At 35.3% G+C, this 14,822-nt stretch overlaps 1 protein-coding gene across 1 annotated transcript in view; it reads right to left on the reverse strand.

Annotated features, from left to right (window-relative positions):
* Positions 1 to 205: 205 nt before the first annotated feature.
* Positions 206 to 14,822, reverse strand: part of alox12 (arachidonate 12-lipoxygenase) — a 38,559-nt gene continuing 23,942 nt past the window's right edge. Inside the window, exons 10-15 of the mRNA XM_059354572.1 lie at positions 13,859 to 13,945; positions 12,763 to 12,932; positions 8,479 to 8,600; positions 8,168 to 8,268; positions 2,583 to 2,753; positions 206 to 614 (exon numbers count right to left, since the gene is read on the reverse strand). Coding sequence (XP_059210555.1) covers positions 435 to 614; positions 2,583 to 2,753; positions 8,168 to 8,268; positions 8,479 to 8,600; positions 12,763 to 12,932; positions 13,859 to 13,945 — 831 coding nt within the window. The 3' untranslated portion in view covers positions 206 to 434. The remainder of the gene's footprint in view (positions 615 to 2,582; positions 2,754 to 8,167; positions 8,269 to 8,478; positions 8,601 to 12,762; positions 12,933 to 13,858; positions 13,946 to 14,822) is intronic.

A 14,822-nucleotide genomic window follows, 5' to 3' on the forward strand; every position in this document is an offset into this window, starting at 1 on the left:
AAAAGACACAAAATGACTTACAAAGACATGAAAAGAATTCAAAAATGGACAAAATAGCCCAAGACTCCATAGAGTTAAGTTGTTAACCCACTTCTTGTTCCCTGAAAAAGGCCTACTTGTATAATTCTGAAATGTACATTATTTTTCAGTTTTGGTTAAGCTTACCTTTTTTTATTTACCTCTGGCAGTTCACCACTTACCTTTGTACCCTTTCAAGCTGTTCATTTGACTTGAACTGCTTGAATTTCAATAAAAAACTGGAAAAATTGGGGTGTTCTAAAACTTTTGACCAGTAGTGTATATTTTTTAAAAACATACTCACTCAAAACTCACAGTAGATGTAATAAGAATTATTTCCCCAATGATCAACAGAGGTGTCATGTCTGCAGCACATACTGTACAAAGTGAAGCAAGCATGCAATCTGTTGGTCTGTCTATATGGTGATGCTGTTTTCTATGCGGCTGGGCAGGAGGAAAAGGTACTTTAGTTCATGTCCTTCACTCTGTCTCACAATGTGGTCTTCAATCTCCTTCAGCTCTGTTCTGAACTTGTCAATCAGCTCCTGGGCCCGCCCCTCTGTGAAATACTCTTCTGTGTATTGGCCCAAAGGAATCTAGGCAGAAGAAAACAGGAAGTTACTGAAGAAAAAGGGAACTAATGTGGAAGATAACAGCTCTACAGACTGAGAAAAACAATCTGGGGATCCATTATCTAAGCCTGACCTAAATCCTTTTTTCATTTTCTCTTGTGATTACGACTCAAGAAAAGGTGACAAAAAGGGGTTGCAAGGAACATTTTGCAACTGTTCCTTTAAACAAGACTAGGTCAAACCTAGTATATGGCTGACCGCGTTAGGTCAATATGATTTTGTGGTCAATGTGTTACAGGAAAAGTTAATGGTGTCCTGGTCAGACCAGTGAAACAAACCTGGAAGTGTCATAAGCCTGCATTCCTTCAAAAAAACAGGGGTCTCCAATGGCGGTTGCAAAAGCACTCCGGTCCTATCTATCGAAATACAAAATGAGACGACTTCTCACTTGATTTATTACCTCAGAAGGAATTCTCATGGTAACATTATGATCTCAGTCACTAGTTTCAAGTCTTTTTCAAGACAATATGATGTTTATTTTCATGACTTTTTTACATTGTAGATTCTCACTGAAGGCATCAAAACTATGAATGAACACATATAGAATTATGTACTTAACAAAAAAAGTGTGAAATAACTGAAAACATGTCTTGTATTTTAGATTCCTCAAAGTAGCCACCCTTTGCTTACTAGAATATAAGACATGTTTTCAGTTATTTCACACTTTTTTGTTAAGTACATAATTCCACATGTGTTCATTCATAGTTTTGATGAATTTACAATGTCAATAGTCATGAAAATAAAGGAAATGCATTGAATGAGAAGGTGTGTCCAAACTTTTGGCCTGTACTGTATATAGCACAATTTTAGCAAACACAAGGTTTCCAAAGTGCTGCACAAACAATGAATACATAACACAATACAAAGAGATGTAGTAAACAATAGATCAGTAAGATGCAATAAGATAAAATAAATTAAAAATGGGATAAAAATAAATAAAATAAAACGTAAAATGTACTGCCCACACAAAATAAAATATGCATGAATACAATAAAAACTAAAAATCATAAAATCAACATAAAATCAACACTCTACGTGGTGTTAAAAGCCAACGAGAAGAGGTGGGTTTTAAGAAGAGATTTAAAATGAGACAGTGAGGAGGCCTGTCTGATGTGCAGCGGCAATTCATTCCACAGTTTTGGAGCTGCAATGGCAAAAGCTTGTTCACCTCTGAGCTCAGGAGCTCAGGTAGACAGAAGCTGCTGTTTTGCATGCAAGAGACAGGGTTTGGAATTTGATGCAGATTTGATGAATGCTGCCTGCAATCTGCTGTAGGTCAGGGATTCCCAAAGTGTGGTGCGTGGACCCCTGGGGGTGCGTGAGCTGCTGCTAGGGGGTGCACGAGATGAAAAATGTAATGGCGGTCTGATAATGACACAATTACATTTTTTTCCCCCCACACAATAAAGACGTGTTATTAATTAATTAATAAATACAGGCTATTCAATTTTGTGTCATTTTTTGTTCATTTTTGATTCTATTTTGTTCATTTCTGCATCTATTTTTTGGTAGTTTGGTAATTTTTACATGTATTTTTGGTCAATTTGTGTCTATTTTCATAATTTTGTGTCATCTTTGGTCATTTTTGCATCTATGTTTGGTTGTTTTTGATCTTATAATGAAGCGTAGAAGAAGTTAGCTTCTTGTTCTTGTATCATTTTTCCAACCTGTTTTATGATGACTGGGTTGTGTTCACTCCACGCTCGTTTAAATTTGCTGCAATTTTTGTTCAACGCAGCTCAAAATATTATAACATTTTCCCAACTGATCTGCTTTCTGCCTCTGATCCTGAGCCTGTCATCATCCTCCACCTTTAATATGGCTATAAATATTTGCACGGCTAAAAAAGTTTGGGAACCGCTGCTGTAGGTAATACACTGACTATGGGTCGTATCAATCTATGACCATATAAAGACAGACAGGCGGACTCACTGCGTCTGGTTGTGCTCGGCCCAGATGCCAGGTGATAGCCATCTGCACACACGACTGACTGACATCAGGAAGGGTGTCCATGATCATCTCCATGGTAACGGCATCCTTGTCTGTTGGTGGAGGGTGTCTCATGGTGCAGGGGGTGTTGGGGACCCAGGCACACCAATCAAACTGGAAAACAGAAAGAAAGAGAATGAGCCCCTTTGTGTAGGATGTCTGTTTTTTAAAGACACTATACCTAGGGGCAGATTTCTTGGTAACGCTTTATATTAACCCTTTGATGCACAACATGGGTCTAAAGTGACCCGACTGAGTTTTTAATAAATTAATTTAATCATTCAGTATTCCAGGTTTTCCTCAATCAATTTGTTTTTCATCATCATACATCCTACTTTTTTGTTTTTCATTTCTTACTTTTTGAATAAAAACCCTTTTTGTATCACTACGCTTCTAATGCACAACATGGGTCAAAAATGTCATTATAGTGGGGCGGATTAGCTCAATATTGTACAACAATCGTTCACTTTGTGATAAAAGCATGAAATTTGGTAGATGTGTTGGTAAATATGTTTTGAACAAATCTGGATATTGGGCCACCTCAAAAGCGCCCCCTAGTGGCCGTGGCAGGCATTTGTTATACGAATAAATCAATGATTAATAAAAACTGCCCTTTTAATAATACCAACTGGTGATGAATTGTATATTGTTGGAAAGCCTGATTAGTCACCTTTACAACGAGGTACAGCTTGTAAGGATCGTGCATTCATGGAATGAGCAACGGGGCTAAACGTGTGGGTAGCAACCCCCAAAAATGCGCATCCCCTGTGTAGTGGGGCGGATTAGCTGAACAATCGTTCATTTTGTGATAAAAGCATCAAATTTGGTACACTCATTGCTGAATACATGTTTAATGAATCTGGATATTGGGCCATCGCAAAAAAAATTCTGATGGCTGTGGCGGCCATTTTTTAAAATGGCCATTTAAAAGCGGCCATTTTTAAAAATGGCCGCCGGTGGTTACTGGCGAGGAATGCTTTGCCTACCCTACAGCTGCTGTTTCATGTTTTCAGCACCACAAATATAATTTAGAGACATGTTAAAGTGACAAAAGCTTTATTACAGTCTAATAGAAAAGAACATTAACTTTGTATAACATTTTATTAGGTCTTGATATTCCCATTCACAGGCTACGGCCTCCTCTTTGGCTTGTATTCTTCTGTTGCTCCTTAAAAAGAAAAAATAATTTTCAACATTGTATGACCTGCAACAATAAAAACAAAACACATTTAGACAGAGAAAAAAATCATACATTTTAAAAATTCTACTAGGGTTACTTGTAGCAGGTTACTCTTTCTGGCAAAATCCTTGTACTGAGGTGTGTGACTTAGTCATGCGGCTTAGCCAAATAAAGGGGACACGCCGGACAAGAGCACCACATTTTTTCCACATACTCTCTATCATTATAGGTTTCAATTTTTAGTAGGAGCCACTTCATCAAGATTGCGGTGATGGCAGCCATATAAAGTCTATGAGAAATGCTATATCTTCCAAGCCACTTAGAAGGTCAATCTTGGTGTCAAAATATACATTTTTTGGGTCCAGGAATCATTTAAAGCTATTGAGAATATCACTAGATGATTATTTGATCAAATAGATATGTTCATTTTCACTCAGACTCGGCAACTCGCTTCAAGTGCTGCAGCAGGGAATCCTGAGTTGAAACTGTTTGGAATCAATGTTCACGGGAGAGTGTGGATTAGCTGCCATGTACACTGCTCAAAAAATTGGAGGGAACGCTTTCATCTCATGTCAGATCTTGATCAACAAATTATTTACAGTGAGTCATCTAGTGATATTCTCAATAGCTTTAAATGATTCTTTGACCCAGAAAATGTATATTTTGACACCAAGATTGACCTTCTAAGTGGCTTGGAAGATATATTGGTTCTCATAGACTTATGGCTTATATGGCTGCCGTCTCCTATCTGCAATCTTGATGAAGTGGCTCCTACCAAAAGTTGAAACCTTTGGTGATAGAGAGCATGTGGAAAAATGTTGGTGCTTTTGTCCGGCGTGTCCCCTTTCTTCTCAAATCTGGTCCTAAGCCGCCTGACTAACTGTGATGGAGTTATAAAATACATTTAAAAAAAGAAAAAAATAATCACATGGGCAAAGGAGACATATGACATATAGTGTGTGTGTGTGTGTGTGTGTGTGTGTGTGTGTGTGTGTGTGCAGAGAGGGATGTCCACATTCCACAGGACATAATTTAACAGTGTCTTATTAAGCTTTCACACCCAACAGCCACTGATACATGTTCCAAGCTAACTAGCTAGCTTAAGTACCTATTTTTGCTATCTTGCTAATTTACTTTTCCGCCAAGGCCCATGATGATTGTTTTTCTCTGTAGCCTTTATGATGTTCATAGCATATTTTATTCATAATTATAACAGGTGAAATAAAATATTTAGACATACCTTGATGGACAGTCCACTGCACTGATGGTCCCAGGAAGCAAATGCTAGTCAGCTCATTTGCTAGCTAGCTCGATGGCTAGCCCGATTGTGGTGGGGCAGGAAAAATAACTGAAAGAGTGTCTAACTGGATTTTTGTTAATTTAATATGTGTATTTAAATTTTTTAATTTATGTTTGTATATTTAGTTTAAATTTTTTAAATATTTTAAGAAATAATTTAAATATTTTTTGTAATTTTAACGAAGAAAATGACTGCTATGGCCACTTGGGGGCGAATTTGCGATGGCCTAATATACAGATTTGTTTGAAACATATCCACCAACACATCCACCAAATTGTGTGCTTCTATCACAAAATAAACAATTCTTGTGATTTATTGAGCTAATCCGCCCCACAGGGGATGCACATTTTTGGGGGTTGCTACCCACACGTTTAGCCCCGTTGCTCATTCCATGAATGCACGATCCTTACAAGCTGTACCTCGTTGTAAAGGTGACTAATCAGGCTTTCCAACAATATACAATTCATCACCAGTTGGTATTATTAAAAGGGCAGTTTTTATTCATCATTGATTTATTTGTATAACAAATGCCTGCCACGGCCACTAGGGGGCGCTTTTGAGGTGGCCCAATATCCAGATTTGTTCGAAACATATTCACCAACACATCTACCAAATTTCATGCTTTTATCACAAAGTGAACGATTGTTCAGCTAATCCGCCCCACTATTATGGGGTATTGTGTGTATAATTTTAAGGAAAAATGAATTTAATCAATTTTGGAATCAGGCTGAAACATAAAAAAATGTGGAAAAAGTGAAGCTCTGTTAATACCTTCAAGATACACTGTATGTGTGACAAAATGATACATAAACACGTTAAATACATTAAATATATGAGTGTGGAAAGTAACTATTTGAAACAAATTACTATTATTATAGTATTAAGTAATTTAATTTTAATACAAATTTGGATAAATTAGTCATTTTTGACCCATGTTATACTTTAGAAGTGTTGTCCATATGTTGTGCATCAAAGGGTTAACAAGTAATAAGGCCCTTGTAAGTCCTTACAAGATGCTTATTAACATTATTGTGTGTTTATAAGCTTATATAAGTGTTAATAATGGCATTACAAACACCCATGACCCACCCATTATGTCTTTGTCATGCCTTTATTGATCTTATTTTGTTTGCTTATTGATATTAAAATATACTTTATTGCTCATCTATTATAAGTTAACTATAAGTTAACTATGCTTTTTGCAACTACCGGATCTAAAGCGAGAACAATGCATTATTACTTGTTAATAAATGGTTATTAAGGACCTTATTATAAAGCGTTACCGATTTCTCTTTCCTCTAACATTTCACCAGAGCATCTCTATGGAAGCCCATTTCTGCCAGTAAAAGAAAAAATGGAATGGAAAGTTAATATTGTTGAAAAAAGTTTTTATAGTAAGAAACTTTGTAGAAATAATAACGTTGCATCTCAAAATAATACATTGATATTGAAAATTAATATCCTTTCCAAAAGTACTGCCTTAAAATGGATACGCCTGAAAAAGCGGGTCGTTATTTTGGCATACTTTTGATCCTTTTATCAAAATTAAATCACAATGAACAAATTAAGTCGCAGTAAAACCTGGTTATTTTGGATTCATAATGCTGTAGTCGCAGATGTCATCTAGACACAGTTCCTGAAGAAGGTGATTAATTTCACGCGTGAATGATGATATGGGCCGTTTGTTTTTACAACGTATCCAGGACTTCCACAGCAGGTACAAAGAAGCAACAATAGAAAAAAGTTGCAAATTTACTAGATTAAAGTGGCAAATCTACAAGAAAAAAAGTTGCAGATTTAAGAGATTTTAAGTGCCAAATCTACACGAAAAAAGTCGCAGGTTTATGAGAAAAAAGTGGGGGAAAAGCAACTTTTTTCTCCCAGATTCACCACTTTAACCCTTAATAGGACACTCATTGAAATACTTGCAAATTCCAAATTTCAACCCTAGAGAATATTCGAGGATATTACATACTGCCAGTATGTGTAAAAAAAAAAACATACGAAAATAATATTTTGAGAAAAACGTTTACCAGATTAAAGTGGCAAATCTACAAAAATCTATACAAAAAAATGCACAGATTTATGAGATTTAAAGTGGTGAATCTGGGAGAAAAAAGTTTTTTTCCCACTTTTTTCTCGTAAATCTGTGACTTTTTTTTCTTGTAGGTTTGCCACTTTAATCTAGTAAATTTACAACTTTTTTATCGAAATATTACCTGACAGCATCATTTTGCTGTCAGACTTCCACAGCAGGTACAAAGAAGCAATAATAGGGGGAACATGAGGCAAAAATGTGCTTTTTCATTGTGGGAACACACCGTAAGTCATTATTTGGCAAAAATAACTTATTATTTTTAGATAATAAGTCATTGGCCTGAGGAATTTACTCATTATAATGGCTTAAAGGACTTTTATTTTTCATTACATTGGTAAAAAATGGGCTTCCATTCGTCTCAGAGCTGAGCGCCATTGACAAACACAGTGTGTAAGCGTCTAAGTCAGGGGTGGGCAACCTGTGGCTCCGGAGCCTCATGTGGCTCTTCAGGCCTATACGTAAACTATACGAAATGAAACGTTCATTTCTTTACATTTTCATTTACCATTGGTGTAGGCCTAAAGCAATCTGTAGTATTTATTGTAAAAATTTGAAGCTTATACACAGTATTTACAATTTTTTAAAACACCTCTAAATTTTGCCAACTTCAAGTTTAGTTTTGAGTCAAAGTCAAATTTATTTATATAGTGCATTTACAGACGGCTGAGCCACACCGAAGTGCTTCACATAAAAGTGCAATAAAATACAGAATTGACAAAGGTAAAAAGAAAGAAACAAAAAACAAAACAAATTTAAATTTAAAATAAATTAAAAGAAGATGGGATAATTTTAAAAGCACTGTGGGATTACTAAGGGACACTATCTATATACTTTCTTGTAAGGCTCAAATAAGGTTTGCAGCTCCATTCCGAAATTTCTTTTCTATATTTGGCCAACAATGGCTCTTTTGTTAGTAAAGGTTGCTGACCCCTGGTTTAAGTGTTGCACACCTGTCCGTTGTTAGTTGCAGCATGTTGGGCTGTACAGGTGAAGATGACCATTGTCAACAGGGTGGAGAGTTCCTCTTTGGTGCTGAGATTACTGGGCAGACCTGAACATACACACAGTACACCTTCCATTAATATGAATTATTCCTCTAATCTTTGTAAAGCTCCTAATGCAATATTTACATGTTCTCACGTAACACAGCTGCACAGTGGTCTCATAATAAATGCCTAAGATCTCTGTAAAAATATGTCTGTCTGGCTGGAAATATCTATTTAATCTAATTGTTAAGTGCTACTGGTTATTAATAACTGACCAAATTTGGGGAGATCTGTGAAGCCTTCCTGCACTATCTCTCTGATCCAGGCTTGGAGCTCCAGGTCCTCCTGCACATCTTGGTCTGACAGGTAGTACAGGCTGACCGTACCTGAGACAAAACTGAAGGAAGAGGCACAGTTAGAGTTATGACTCGTAGCTAGACTCATAAATGTATCTGACCCTTAGTGGGTCTTTATTAAATAAGTTTATTTGCAGGATTGGGTCACTGCAGACTTTTGAAACTCAACCCTACATAAAGTCGACCAAGACACCCAGTAATGAGACTGACATGTCTCAGGATACAAATGCAGAAACAACATCTTATCGTTTTTTTATTCTGATATCTGTTTTGAATCAACCAACCCTCTCATACATGTTCAATCTTTACCGCTTATTTTTAACCCTTTGATGCACAACATGGGTCAAAAATGACCCGCATTCATTTCCCATGTTATTTATTGCTTGCTGTGTGTTTCTGTGCTCTATCTTTTAATATCAACTTATTTTATGATTGAATATTGTAATTTTTTTTTTTACATATCATTATTTTCATTTTGCTTCTCATAATTTATGAAGAAAAAAGTTTTTGTATAATTACATAGCTAACTACTTAGTAGTTAGCTTAGCAAGCTACTTAGCTAAATAGTTAGCTTAACAAGCTACTGAGCTAAAAAAAAATGGATATGACTCATTTTTCACCCATGTTGTGTATTAGAAGAGTAGTGACAGAAAAAGGGATTTTATTCAAAAATTAATAAAGGAAAACATAAAAATTAGGATGTATGATGATCAAAAACAAACTAATTGAGGAAAACCTGGAAAATTGAATGATGAATTATTGCAAAGATATAGAACATAAAAACTGTCGGGTCACTTTAGACCCATGTTGTGCATCAAAGGGTTAAAAAAATAAAAATTATGAATTAAATTATTAATACAATGCTACATTCTGTACTCAAATCTCTTCACTGGCTCCCCGCTGCATACAGGATCCAGTTAAAGATTCTCACTCTGACCTACAGATCACTGCACGATCTGGCCCCCGCATATGTAACTGAGCTCCTTCACCCATATCTCTCTGCTCGCTCCCTCCGGTCAAACACCTTAAATTTATTGTCTGTCCCACGCACCCGCCTTAAGTCTCGGGGTGATCGAGCCTTTGAATCAATAGCTCCCAAACTGTGGAACGCTTTGCCTGCACCCTTACGATCTGTGGATTCTTTTAAATGTCAACTTAAGACATATCTGTTGAGACAGGCATTTAGTTGACTATATGTACCTGGTCAACTAGACGTCCAGGCTTTAATTATGTTTTCTTGATGTACTGTGTTTTTCTGTGTTTGCCTGTATGTTGTTTTATGCCCTTGTAAAGCACTTTATGGGTTTTTTTCCCTGTGAAAATCGCTTTATAAATAAAATGTACTTACTTACTTACATACTTACTTACGTACTTACTTACTTACTTATTTATTTACTTATTTACTTACTTACTTACTTACTTACTTACTTACTTACTCACTTAGCCTACTTACTTACTTACTTACTTACTTACTTACTTACTTACTCACTCACTCACTCACTTACTTACTTACTTACTTACCTACTTACTTACTCACTCACTTACTTACTTACTTACTTGCTTGCTTACTTACTCACTTACTTACTTACTTACTCGCTCGCTCACTTATTTACTTACTTACTTACTTACTCACTCACTCACTCACTCACTTACTTACTTACTTACTTACTTACCTACTTACTCACTCACTCACTCACTCACTCACTCACTTACTTACTTACTTACTTACTTATTCACTCACTCACTCACTTACTTACTTACTTACTTACTTACTTACTTACTTGCTTACCTACTTACTTACTCACTCACTTACTTACTTGCTTGCTTACTTACTCGCTTACTTACTTACTTACTGACTTGCTTGCTTACTTACTTACTTACTCACTTACTTACTCACTCACTCACTCACTCACTCACTCACTCACTTACTTACTTACTTACTTACTTACTTACTTACTTACTTACTTACCCACTCACTTACTCACTCACTCACTTACTCACTTACTTACTTACTTACTTACTTACTTACTCACTCACTCACTCACTTACTCACTTATTCACTCACTCACTCACTTACTCACTTACTTACTTACTTACTGACTTACTTACTTACTTACTTACTCACTCACTCACTTACTCACTTATTCACTCACTCACTCACTTACTCACTTACTTACTTACTTACTGACTTACTTACTTACTTACTTACTTACTTACTTACTCACTCACTCACTCACTTACTCACTTACTCACTTACTTACTTACTTACTTACTTACTTACTTACTTGCTTACATAAGTCAAACATGTTTGGCACTTTGAAAATTAAAGACCATTATCACTTCTAAAAAAACACATTAAGAAATGCAGAGGAAGCATTCAACAAATAAAAGTTCTGTATGACAGTTCTTTTAAAGTCTTTATACTCAGACTAACAAAACTCAAAACTCAAACTATACTAAAAAAAGTGCATTCCCATACAGTGAAACTGCAGTATCCTAGTATATTTTAACAGAAACTTTTTCTCTCCCAGATCAAGGCCAGTCGTGGTTAACATTGTGACATGGCTGCAGTTTGCAAAAAACTCTTGGTCAAGTTTAGTGAAAGATCCGGTTTTGGGTTAAATAAATCCGTTTGCTTGTTACGTAACTTATCATATGTTACAATGAATCAACTCTGACTGTTGGTTTCACATGAGACATGATTAAAAGTCTCCTGTGTGAAAGCCTTGTGTTTGTCTATCCACCCTGTCGTCCTCCTTTGATTAGAAAAATATTTATGATACATTGAAAATAAAAGCAATCCTGCATAAATATTTTTATGTTGATGATGTTAGACTATATTTAGCTAACCCAGCCACTTCAGTTACACTTGAAAAGAGTCAAAAGTACATTTCCTCTTTGACATTTCATAGTTAACTATTTTTATATCCAGGTATAGAATTACCTGTAGTCAATCTGTCTGTCAGTCAGTCAATCTCCCTTTTCGTTTATCAGATTTAAAATATTAAAAACCTATTTATCTTCTAATATACACCACAGCATTTTAGCTTTTTAACCCTTTATCAGGCAAAGAACTATATTTGGTAACTTCAGGTAAAATTTGCGAAAAATTGACTAGATTAAAGTGGCAAATCTACAAGAAAAAAGTTGCAGATTTACGAGAAAAAAGTGGGAAAAAAGCAACTTTTTTCTCCCAGATTCACCACTTTAACCCTTAATAGGACACTCATTGAAATACTTGCAAATTCCAAATTTCAACCCTAGAGAATATTGGAGGATATTACATGCAGCCAGTATGTGTAAAAAAAAAACATACGAAAATAATATTTTGAGAAAAAAGTTTACCAGATTAAAGTGGCAAAACTACTACAAAAAAATCCCCAGATTTATGAGATTTAAAGTGAATCTGGGAGAAAAAAGTTGCTTTTTTCCCACTTTTTTCTCGTAAATCTGCGACTTTTTTTCTTGTAGGTTTGCCACTTTAATCTAGTAAATTTACAACTTTTTGATCGAAATATTACCTGACTCTAACTACCAAATATAGTTCTTTGCCTGATAAAGGGTTAAAGGCATGTATGAGGATGTCCTTAAAGGTGATACTTACATTGTGTACACACATAAAAAAGATATAAGATTATACAGAATAAAACCAAAATACTACCCCATAATAGGCCTTCTGTACATGCAGATTACCATATTAGCATTTTTTTTTTTTTTGGCCCACCACCACCCCCCCACTTTTGGAGGACAACTTGAACAGAAAATCAGGTAAATAATTTAAAAAATAAAAATAAAGAGTAGATATTTACAACACCAGTTGTTGTTTACGTTGATTTCTGACAGTTAGTAGGTATGAGGAGGGTTATTGTGTGGCCATACATAAAGTTATGTGGAATTGGGATCAGGCATTTGTAGAGGTGAATTTTTTAATAAATGTAGACCAAGTTTTGTTGAATCGGGGTATATTGTGATTAATTGATGCTGACATGTTTTCCATTGAGATTTGGTCTATTAACAGATTCTTCCAGTGTGTGATGTTCAGTTTTTTTCTTGTTTTCCAGTTTAGGAGGATTGTTTTCTTGGCGACAGCCAGGGCTGTAAATAGTGTAGTTATGGTGGGATTATGTAATTGTATTGATGATATTTATAATAACTGACAGTGTCCTGTCAGCTGCTAGGAAGTGAAAAGAGTGTGTTCTGTACCGGAGTATGGCCTCCCACAGCATCAGACTGTGTTCTCTGTAGAAATAGTTTGGGAGCTGGGACACTCCTCTGTCAAGGAAGTCAAAGTGAGGCTGGAGGGAGCGGTAGGTCAGCACCTTGTACTCCTTCTGAGCCAGAATCAACAGGCCATCACCACCTGTAGACACCACCTACACACACACATAACCACCATGATAGTAATTGGATAACAAAGCATGTGTGTTTGTCTTTTGTAGAACAATAATGTGGCCCAGTGACATTAACAGTTTCTGGCAAAATACACTACCGGTCAAAAGTTTTAGAACACCCCAATTTTTTCAGTTTTTTATTAAAATTCAAGCAGTTCAAGTCAAATGAACAGCTTGAAAGGGTACAAAGGTAAGTGGTGAACTGCCAGAGGTAAATAAAAAAAAGGTAAGGTTAACCAAAACTGAAAAATAATGTACATTTCAGAATTATACAAGTAGGCCTTTTTCAGGGAACAAGAAATGGGTTAACAACTTAACTCTATGGAGTCTTGGGCTATTTTGTCAATTTTTGAAATCTTTTCATGTCTTTGTAAGTCATTTTGTGTCTTTTTTTGGTCATTTTGTGTCTTTTTTTAGTCATTTTGTGTCTTTTGGTGTCTTTTTTTGTCATTTTGTGTCTTTTTTTGGTCATTTTGTGTCTTTTTTTAGTCATTTTGTGTCTTTTGGTGTCTTTTTTTGTCATTTTGTGTCTTTTTTTGGTCATTTTGTGTCTTTTTTTAGTCATTTTGTGTCTTTTGGTGTCTTTTTTTTGTCATTTTGTGTCTTTTTTTGTCATTTTGTGTCTTTTTTTTGTCATTTTGTGTCTTTTTTTAGTCCTTTAGTCCAACATAAAATGTGACTTTGAATCTTTTTTTTACTTTCAAAACACTATCATGGTCAATAAAGAATTTTAAATGTTGCAAATGTGCATTAATTTCAGAGTAGACTGAGACATTAAACTAAAGAATTAAAGAATTAAATTCTGGAAAAGTTGGTGTGTTCTATAACTTTTGACCAGTAGTGTATATTACAAACAAGTTTAAACATTTGACAACTAAAACCAAATGAACTGTTGCAGAATGACTCACCCTTTTGAAGATGCCAGTAGGTGAGATAAGCTGATTGCGCCCCCTGCAGTTGATCTCTAGAGTGTAGCGCAGATGAGGGGCCAGGAGCTGCAACAGGAAGACAAAGAAAACTGTTACTAGAGTCTTACACAGTCTCAAATAATGGTGGAAACAACTAAACTGTTACTAATAAAGGTCTGGAAAAGCACTGGGGAGAGGTGTAAACCTCTAAATTCAGTATAAAGTAGCAATAACAGCAATGAGTCCTAAAACCCCGAAATGAATTAGCATTTTTCAGTGGTGGAAAGTAACTAAGTGCATTTACTCAAGTACTGTACTTAAGTACAATTTTGAGGTACTTGTACTTTACTTGAGTGTTTCTATTTTCTGTAAATGTATACTTCTACTTCACTACATTTTGAGGCAAATATTTTTTAATACTTTTTACTCCACTATATTTAGCTGACAGCTTTAGTTACTTTTCAGGTCAAGATTCAACATAAAAACATGATCAATTTAAGGTGATTAGACTTTTTTTATTTTATCAAATCTTATAACAGTATATTAAGTACTTAAATGAGCCATATCGTTACAAAATTAAAACCCTGCTTACATAAAATCATCAATACAAATAATGTAATAATATATTTAGAACATATAAAACAATCTGAGTGGGTCCATTCGGCACAACAAGTACTTTTACTTTTGATACTTTAAGTACATTTTGATGCTGATACTTTTGTACTTTTACTTAAGTAAGTTTTGAATGCAGGACTTTTACTTGTAGTGGAGTAATTTCATAGTGTTTTATTAGTACTTTTACTTAAGTATGGGATCTGAATACTTCTTCCACCACTGGCATTTTTGCACTTCTGGTTGCCTCGTCTCAAAGTCAATTGTTTTCTTCCCACTGATCTAACGGACCCAGTGGTGGAAGAAGTATTCAGATCCCATACTTAAGTAAAAGTACTAATACAACACTATG

The sequence above is a fragment of the Centropristis striata genome, chromosome 17, assembly GCF_030273125.1.
Source record: "Centropristis striata isolate RG_2023a ecotype Rhode Island chromosome 17, C.striata_1.0, whole genome shotgun sequence".
Lineage (NCBI taxonomy): Eukaryota > Metazoa > Chordata > Actinopteri > Perciformes > Serranidae > Centropristis > Centropristis striata.